This window comes from Sinocyclocheilus rhinocerous, unplaced genomic scaffold, assembly GCF_001515625.1.
Source record: "Sinocyclocheilus rhinocerous isolate Xijiao unplaced genomic scaffold, SAMN03320098_v1.1 scaffold534, whole genome shotgun sequence".
Lineage (NCBI taxonomy): Eukaryota > Metazoa > Chordata > Actinopteri > Cypriniformes > Cyprinidae > Sinocyclocheilus > Sinocyclocheilus rhinocerous.
The window spans coordinates 2707730-2717254 of NW_015646352.1; the positions used below are offsets into that span (position 1 = coordinate 2707730).

At 36.9% G+C, this 9525-nt stretch overlaps 1 protein-coding gene across 1 annotated transcript; it reads left to right on the forward strand.

The window, feature by feature from the left end:
* The first annotated feature begins 2563 nt into the window (after positions 1–2563).
* On the forward strand, positions 2564–9525 carry LOC107707414 (kelch domain-containing protein 4-like). The gene is made up of 11 exons (XM_016511402.1): positions 2564–2782; positions 2878–2969; positions 3047–3125; positions 3989–4087; positions 4327–4463; positions 5090–5252; positions 6663–6741; positions 6886–7094; positions 7178–7589; positions 8408–8512; positions 9122–9525. Exons 1-11 carry the CDS (start codon positions 2684–2686, stop codon positions 9292–9294), a joined length of 1647 nt encoding a protein of 548 aa, XP_016366888.1. The 5' UTR covers positions 2564–2683; the 3' UTR covers positions 9295–9525.

The window sequence follows — 9525 nt, forward strand, 5'->3', positions numbered from 1 at the left end:
ATTTAGAACCCGTTTAGAAAACAGATATTGTTGAGTATGAAAATATGCAATACCAAAAATATTGCTAAAGATTTCAGTCTTAAATGGAACATTGTAAGTTTGTAAATTTGTGTGTGCTATAGGCTCTAGTTACATGATTATGTGAAACTGTTTTGGTTTGCTTTTTTGAATTAAAAGACTTTATTTAATGTCTTTTTGAAATGAAATCTTTTATTTCAGAAAAGCAGAAACAAACAAACAGCATTACAATTGCTTCCAAAAGAGTTTCACATTAGCATTTTGCTAAGCTACATAGCAAACATTATGACTAACATTACAGGTAAAGGTTGAAAAACTATGACTGATATAACAGGTAAATAAAAAGGTTCAAAAGTAAAACTATACCAAAACGTACAGCATGTTTCTTAAAGGTGTCATCGGATGTTCACTTTACAAGTTGTTTGAACATAAATGTGTGTTGGAAGTGTGTGTACACATCCATCCTATAATGATAAAAATCCACTCAGTTTTTTTTTTTTAATCCCTATTTTAAAATCCCCTTTCTCAAATTTACTTTCGTTTTGAAGGGAATGCACCGACCCCGATCTGCCTAAATGCCTCTATGTTCGCCGCGATTCATTCGTGATCCAGCTTCATCAACAGAAGAAGTGAGTATAACGGTTTTTTATGAATCTTTGCAAATCACCTTTCCTAATAACTTGCTAGTTAGCCAGTTTCGCGGCAACAGTCTGCTCCATCACCCCACGGAAGAGAGGGGCGGGGTCAGCAGAGCTCATTAGTGGACTAGAATGGCTTGGTGATAACAGAGCTGATTTTGACAGGGTAAAAAAGGTGTTTTTTACACTACCATTGACCCCGATGACCCCTTTAAACCTATTGGAAATGTCTTTTATCAGTGATACTGCTTGCTGTGCACTCAAATGCAACAAACGAACCAGAGAAATCACTCCTGGCAGGCCTCGTGTCCTTCTGCACCACTTGTTTTTATGGAAAGTGCACAAGTTGAATTGAAAACAACAGGAGGCTGGGATTGGAAGGGGCAGAGAGGCAGAGGTCAGAAGTGTCAGAGTGAGACGTATGACTGGATGTCTGGAGGCAGTGAGGCTCACACACTCATGTGCGTACACACACACACACACACACACACACACACACACACACACACACACACACACACACACACACACACACACACACACACACACACAGAGAGAATTAGACAAATCTCTCTCTGAAAGTCACGATTTCACCTTCACAATGGCAGTCAGGTGACTGGAAGTAAGATTCGGGTGGTCATGTGCTTGGCAACACAGACTTTTATTTGTCCGTTATGTTAGAAACAGTTGAAAGGGACAATATGGCATATCTGCCAACCAAGGGCGTATGTTCTTTTTTTTTCATTTTTTTTTTTTTCAACATCGCTAGGGACTTTTTAAAATCAAAACACACAGATATGTTTCTACATACTAAAATTGCTTGTATGAGCTTTTTTAAAAAACATTTTGAAAGCCTGTTTCCATGCTCTCATTTTTACTTTGAAAGGCCTACTTTTTACACTTTTTATGTAAAGAAATATTGCATGGCAACATACAGTTTCTCTCACACACACGTAGTAATGGCTATTAATCAAAAGAAATGTCCATCTGATAAGGATATTGCCTCTGTCCCTGGGTGTTGACAGTGCAAGAATATATTTCTCAGTGATTCAGATCACTTTCATTTCCTCTGGTCTCCTGGACCGCCATGTAACATTGGAACATGTGCTCTATGTGTATTATGCCGTTGTTTTGTTTTGTTGGGTCAGTACATTATAATGCATGTGACTTTATATAAAATATTTGTTCATATACCACGTATTATTAGTATCGTAACTGTGCCATAACGGGAAGACGTATGCAAACCAAAGGCTTTTGCATGAGTTGCACGAGACATGCATGTTAATTAGTGTCAGTTCTGAACTTCTGACGCTGAGGAGGATGGGTGTCCGAGCTTCATGTAGGTCAGGGCCTGTGGGGGTGATCACTGATCATATGGCAAACGAATGTAAACTGTATCAGTTCACTCTGTTAACACATTCTACATTGTTCGGGGGAATGTAGAGGCAATTCATATTCATACATGATTTGACATTTATACATCCTTTTCTGGGTCAGCAATGTAAATAGCAATATATATATATATGCAGAGCACAAATATGACATAACGTGTCTTATGTCACTTTCTTCGTCACTTTCAATTATAATTTATGTAATAATATATAATAATGATATAAGTTGTCATGTTTTTGTATATTCAAGAGAACTATTGCCTAAGCCCCCTGCTGTTTGATGATGTGAAATTTTTATTGTTTTATTTGATTATTATTTAAATTAATTAGTTAATTAATATATTTATTATACCATTTCCATCTCTAGGAAAAAAACATATTAAGGAATTTAGGAATAAAGGAATTCAAACATATCTTATATTTACATATTTGTGAAGTTTTATCAGTGCAAACAAGTTTACAGCATCTTCCCCAGACCAACAAGTGGCGCTGTAGCGCAGCAGTGTTAAAAACAAACCATCGAGAAGCGTGTTGTTGGCGGAAGTACTTGATACGTCGGTCTTGTAGTTCATTTAAATCTCCATGTGGCTGTAATTGTCGCGTTTAAGTCAGTCTGTGTCTTTTGAAAATATCAAAATGGGTAAAAGGGGTAAAAAAGAAAATAAAGTGAAAGGAGCGGAGAAAACAGCAGCGAAAATGGAGAAAAAGGTGTCAAAAAGGTCGAAAAGAGAGGAGGTGAGTGAATTTGTTGCTTAAGATGCCACAATTAGCACTCTAAACAGTAAACCAACACAGATATAATAGCTTTATTCTGAATTGTATTGAATTAGGAGGATTTGGAGGCTTTAATTGCAGAATTTCAGTCCATGGACGCGAAAAAGACGCAGGTGGTGGAGACGTCGTGTCCCCCTCCGTCCCCCAGGTGCGCTTTCCTGTGTGCAGGTGTGAATCACGTGTCTGTAACCGTGACATTTGATTGACAGCTCGTTCTCTCCGCAGGTTGAACGCCTCTCTGTGTGCGCATCCCGAAAAAGACGAGCTGATTTTATTCGGAGGGGAATTTTTCAATGGGAAGAAAGTAGGTACCCATAAATGTGTAGCTATGTTTTGGAGCTGGTTTCTATCTGGTCTTAGATGATCATTAACTGTTCAATCAGCTGTCATGTTCCAAAAATCATCTTGACCATCTTAAGCCTGTTATGTTCCTGTTGTATTCCTCGTTTGTAAGTCGCTTTGGATAAAAGCGTCTGCTAAATGAATATGTAATATAAAAATGTAAGCTGGTATGACCATATGGGATGGTCTATCAGGTAATAACCAGCTTAAAGGGATAGTTCACCCAAAAATGAAAATTCTGTCATCATTTACTCACCCTCATGTCGTTCCAAACCTGTATAAGTTGAAGATTGCTGGTAATCAAACAGTTGGTGGTTGCCATTGACTTCCATAGTATTTTTTTTTTCTACTATGGAAGTCAATGGCAACCACCAACTGTTTGATTACCAGCAATCTTCAAAATATCTTCTTTTGTGTTCAACATATAGAAAGCAACTCATACAGGTTTGGAACGACATGAGGGTGAGTAAATGATGACAGAATTTTCATTTTTGGGTGAACTATCCCTTTAAACTAGAAACCAGCTACTTGTTTAAGTTGAATTTTCCAAAAGTGTTAATTTCCCTTTGAGTATTTTGCAAAGGTTTGAGAAAAACAGTGTAAAAATAAAATCAATAGATAATTTAATTCATTCTTTAAAATAAATAATAATAAATTAAATAATACAAAAATTAGTAGAACATAATAGAAACAAATATTTTCTAAATAATATTTTACACATAGTATTCATTTTTTTTTACAATTTAAATTGGGCCTTTAGACATTTTAGGAAGGGTGTCCCTTCCCAAAAAGCTTCGAATGAGTTAAATGTTTCCTTTCTTTCAGACCTTTCTGTACAATGAATTATTCTTCTACAACATTAAGAAGAACACCTGGGTAAAGGTGGAGATCCCAAACCCTCCTCCAAGACGCTGTGCTCAACAGGTACTCCGTTAACTTATCTAATTTGTAAGTTGAGCTTAAAATTTGAAATATTAAGAACTTAATATCAGATATTTAAAGTTTTTTTTTTGACAAAATTTGTGTTACATTGTGTGTTATATTGTATTTGGGTAATGCTGAACATGTTATTTCAGACTTGACCACCAGGGGTCACACTGTCCTAGCATATAAGTCACTTACCTTAAGCATATTTCTGTTGCTCTCTCTCCATCTCCCTGCAGGCAGTGGTAGTTCCCCAGGGTGGAGGGCAGGTGTGGATATTTGGGGGGGAGTTTGCGTCCCCTGACGGTGAGCAGTTCTATCACTATAAAGATCTGTGGGTGCTTCACCTGGGGACACGCACATGGGAGCAAATCAAGTGAGTACTGTTTTATATATGTGTATATTTATATGCATATATTTTTAAACCAAAAGCTTTTAAAATGTACTTGAAGACATGACAGCAAAATAGACAAAATATCATCAAAATAGTATAAAAAAAGTATACTTTGAATGATTACCATATTTATCTACTATAGTTTCAAAGATGCCATAATATATATCAAAATACCATAGATATTGCATGGGTATTTTGTACAGTTTTTCAGTGCATGCTATTCTAAAGAACAAGTGTTTGTTTTTGTAATATTTTATCATAATACCATAACACCACAATATATCATAATGTATAATAGCATAAAATTAACCTGTAATTATAGCCAATATCATTTTTTTTTTAAACCAAGGATAAATCAAGTGTCATCCACTTAATATGCTGTTTTCAGAAATTTATTTAATTACAGAAATCAAGTGAGTTTGTGAAAATAGCTTATATCCTACTTCCTGAAAAAGACCATAGTTAACTAAAACTAAAACCATGAAAATATATAAAAATATATATATATATATATTTACACACACACACACACACACACACGTTGTATTTAAAACGTTATGCTCTTTGAATATTTTGCTTTTGTGACGCATATGTTCTCTGCTTTACAGGGATTATATCTATTATAATGATATTCACGCTTTTAACCTGGACACGTTCACATGGAGCCGTCTCCAGCCCACAGGAACTGTCCCCTGTCCCCGTTCAGCCTGTCAAATGACCCCCACTCACGATGGCAGTGGCGTCATCATCTACGGTGGATACTCCAAAACTGTATGTGTTTTGGTGATTACTGTGATTTTTATTCATATACACTGCAATTGGTTCCTCAGATTTTACACTTATGTTAATCAATGAATTAATGTGACTTTTGAAAAATATTATATTAAATTTTATATTGAGTTTTTTTTTTTTTTGCATGGGTTAGATTTTTAGATTTTAAACTTTTGAAAGAAATTAGGCTAATACTTTTATCCAGCAAGGTTGCATTAAATGGATTGAAAGTGAGTTTACAATTTACAATGTTACCAAAGGTTTCTATTTCAAATGAATGCTGTTTTTTTTTAATTTTCATCAAAGAATTCCTTTCATCAAAGAAAAAAAAGTATAAAAAAAAGTATAATTTGTGAAAGTATATTGTTTTCACAAAAATATTAAGCAACACAACTGTTTTCAACATTGATAATATTAGCAAATGTTTCTTGAGCAGCAAATCATTCATATTGGAATGATTTCTGAAGAATCATGTGACACTGAAGACTGGAGTAATGACGCTGAAAATTCAGTTTTGCATCACAGGAATAAATTACATTTTATGTTCATTTTAATGGTATTTTATGTTATGTTAAATATGATAAAATATAAAACTGTTATTTTAATATATAATAATATTTCACAATATTGCTGTTTTTCCTGTATTTTTTCAGTTAATGTAGTTCATGAAATCAGTTTGGTGATTGTATTGTAATATCATGGTACTTTCGATCTATAGGTACTAAAAATACAGTGGTACTACTATAAATCATGTATAAAAAAACATGGTATTGCCATGGTATATGTAAAAACACTGTGGTAGTACTTTGTCCAATAAATCCTACTGATGTCCGATTGCATGAATAGCTAACAATAGTTTAATGTGTATGGCCATAACTATTTGTTGCATGCTCATGTAACAAAATACATAATATTAACAATTGAATTGAAGATGGTTAATTTTAGAGGCTTAAAATGGTGATATTGAACATCCTTCCTCCATCTATAGACATGTGGCCTTTCAGGTTAAAGCGTAATTGATTTAAAACTGTTCACGCTTTATATGTCCAGCTAACAATAGTTTAATGTGTATGGCCATAACTATTTGTTGCATGCTCATGTAACAAAATACATAATATTAACAATTGAATTGAAGATGGTTAATTTTAGAGGCTTAAAATGGTGATATTGAACATCCTTCCTCCATCTATAGACATGTGGCCTTTCAGGTTAAAGCGTAATTGATTTAAAACTGTTCACGCTTTATATGTCCATCATTAGTTAAGCTGTGTTACACTTAGCTTCATTTTGAAAGAGCATGTTGATGGTAACTGCAACTGCTCCACACAGAGAGCGAGATATTGTGTCATTTCCAGGAGCTTGTCCTTGAGTAAACAGACGTAGGTGGTAATGGCTGCCTTTCTTTTCCAGAGAGCAAAGAAGGATGTGGATAAAGGAACCATACATTCTGACATGTTCCTGCTGAGGAGGGAAGGCAAAGAGGAGCAAGGTACCATCATTTGAGCCTCTACGGTCATCGCTTGTTTAATGTGGGATGGTTTTCTCTCCATTTCCCTTTTTTGTTTGGACGATCCACTTTCTTTCCCATGTCTGAAAAAAGATTTGCTCATAATTTTTCGCTCCTGTCCTGCAGAAAAGTGGACGTGGATGCGAGTGAACCCTTCAGGAGTCAAGCCCCCTCCTCGGTCTGGCTTCTCTCTGGCAGTGGGCCCCGGGGGCCGGGCGCTGCTCTTCGGTGGCGTCTGTGATGAGGAAGATGAGGAGTCTCTGGAAGGAGACTTTTTTAATGACCTTTACTTTTATGATATCAGCAAAAACCGGTGGTTTCCTGCCCAGCTAAAGGTTTGGTGTTATGTTTTGCTTTAGTAAAGCCTCTTAATAAAGCCCAAAAAACATTCATATATACATTGTCTTTTTCTTGGTAGGGCAACAAGTCAGAAAAGAAGAAGAGGCGCCGTGGGAAGAAAGGAGAACAGACGAATGAAACTGAAGGGGAGAAAGAGGAGGCACAAGGTCCCACTGAGATTATTAAAGAGATCGTGGCTGAGGATGGAACAGTTATGACCATCAAGGAAGTGAGTCCAGCCGCACAGGCAGAGGAGGACAGTGAGGAGGAGGAGGAGGAGGAGGTTGACGAAGAGGAGGAGGCGGCTGCAATGGCTCCCCTGGTGGAGCCCTGTCCTCGCTCCAGCGCCATGGCAACGGTGAAGCACGGCAAGTTGTACTTGTATGGCGGAATGTTTGAGGTGGGAGATCGACAGTTCACACTCTGCGATCTCTACAGCCTGGACCTGCATAAGATAGACAAGTGGGATGTTCTAGTGGAAATGGACCCCAGTAAGTGGAAACACAGCCCAGAATTCCCTTATCTTCATTCAGGAAAATACTATCTATCTATCTGTCTATCTATCTGTCTATCTATCTGTCTATCTGTCTGTCTGTCTGTCTGTCTGTCTTGCTCTTTCGTCTGTTTTGCTGTCTGTTCTCTCATCTGTTTCACTATTTGTCCGTCCTTCTTTTGTCCGTTTTGCTATTAATTTGTCTGTCTGTTGTCCTTTCATCCGTTTCAATATCTATGTATCTATTGTCCTGCTGTGCTATTTGACTCTGTCTTGCTGCATGTCTGTCTATCTGTCTTTCTCTTTGACTATCTATATATCATTTGTCTGTCTGTCATCTTCTGTCTGTTTCTCTGACTGTCTATCTACCGTATCGACCGAAATTAAGAAATCTATCTTGATATCAATTTTGGCCATATCGTCCAGCCCTAATTGTTCGTTCTATTGATTTATCTATTTATCATCTGTTTGTCAGTCTGTCAGTTGGTTTCACTGTCTGTCATTTGTTGTAGCCATCGTTTGTTTGTCTGTCTGTTTCGCTGTCATTCTGCCTGTCGTTCTATCATTCGTTCTCTCATTTGTTCTTTCGTTCTATCTATATGCTGTATTGTAAATAGTTCTTTTGTGAATTTCAATGCTTTCCTTTTGTTAGGTGCTGAAAGATTTATATCAACCCTTTTTTTTCTGAGAATGACAAAAATTCTCATTGCCTGCTGTTTAAACTATAGCATCACATTTGAGTGTTCAGTATAAACATGTATAATATGTCAATGTATGTGGGTATTGCCACACTTGAGCACTGAATTCTCTTTACAGAGACTCAGGAGTGGCTGGAAGAATCAGAATCAGAAGATGAAGAAGAAGAAGCAAAGGGGGGTGAGGATGAGGAAGAGGGGGAATCCGAAGAGGAGAGTGAAGAAGGTCTGTATTTCGGAAGTGTCAATAATTTTGCAGTTCAGACGCATTTGTGACAGTGTCAAGTATTTAGATAGTAAGTTTAATATTTACTTTTTTTAATTTACAAAATGATGCCTATTTAAGAGATTCAAAGCCATCCATGAGGGTGGACACATACATTTTCATTTAATGTTCAAGGTCATGATTTGGGTCAGGTCCATGAGGTAGACATGAGCAGATCACAAAGGGTTTATCTGCCAAGTTTATCTGTCAACATCCACTGATTCTTTTTCGTTTTCGTTTTGCTTTGGGATCCTTCTCGCTTACATTCATTATTGTTAGATGCCTGTTTCGCTTGTCAGTTGTAATAACATCACTGATTGTTAGCTTATGGCTGCTTCATGGTTTGGTAGCATGCTAAACAAAGAGACTTTGTTGCCTCATCATCCACATCGGGGGCGTTTCGTGTTCAGAGTATCTCCATTTCAGTACTTCAGGTCCCGGATTTTACATTGGACATCAAGTGGCGATAACAAAGTTGTTTAGGAGAACCAAAAAGTTTTTAGATTTTGAAAGAGAGCAGAAATAGTAATCTGGACCGGTGTTGACATTTTCTCTGTATCTCTCTGTCAGATGCAGACCATCCTCCAGTAAAGCCTGGAGAAGCGCTTGCGGATTATCAAACACGGACTGAGAAGTACTGGCTGGGTCTGGCCCGAGCCAACATGGGTCCTGATGCCAAAGAGAAGAAAGTACAAAAGGTCGGCCACGCCATGGCCAAAGTGTTCTTTGAGGATCAGGAATGAGATTAAATGTGTGTGTGAGTATGTGTGTTTGAGAAGATAATTAAAGTGTTTGTTTGTGATAAAGAGAATGGATATGTGTTATCATATATATTAGCAAGCTGTGTGTGTGTCTGAAAGTGTACAAAAGAGAATGAATGGATGACGTTTAATGTTTAAAAAACATGGCCTTACTCTTTTCTCACTATTTTGTCATGTGTTTTTTATTATTAATAAGGGAAGCTGAACCTCAAA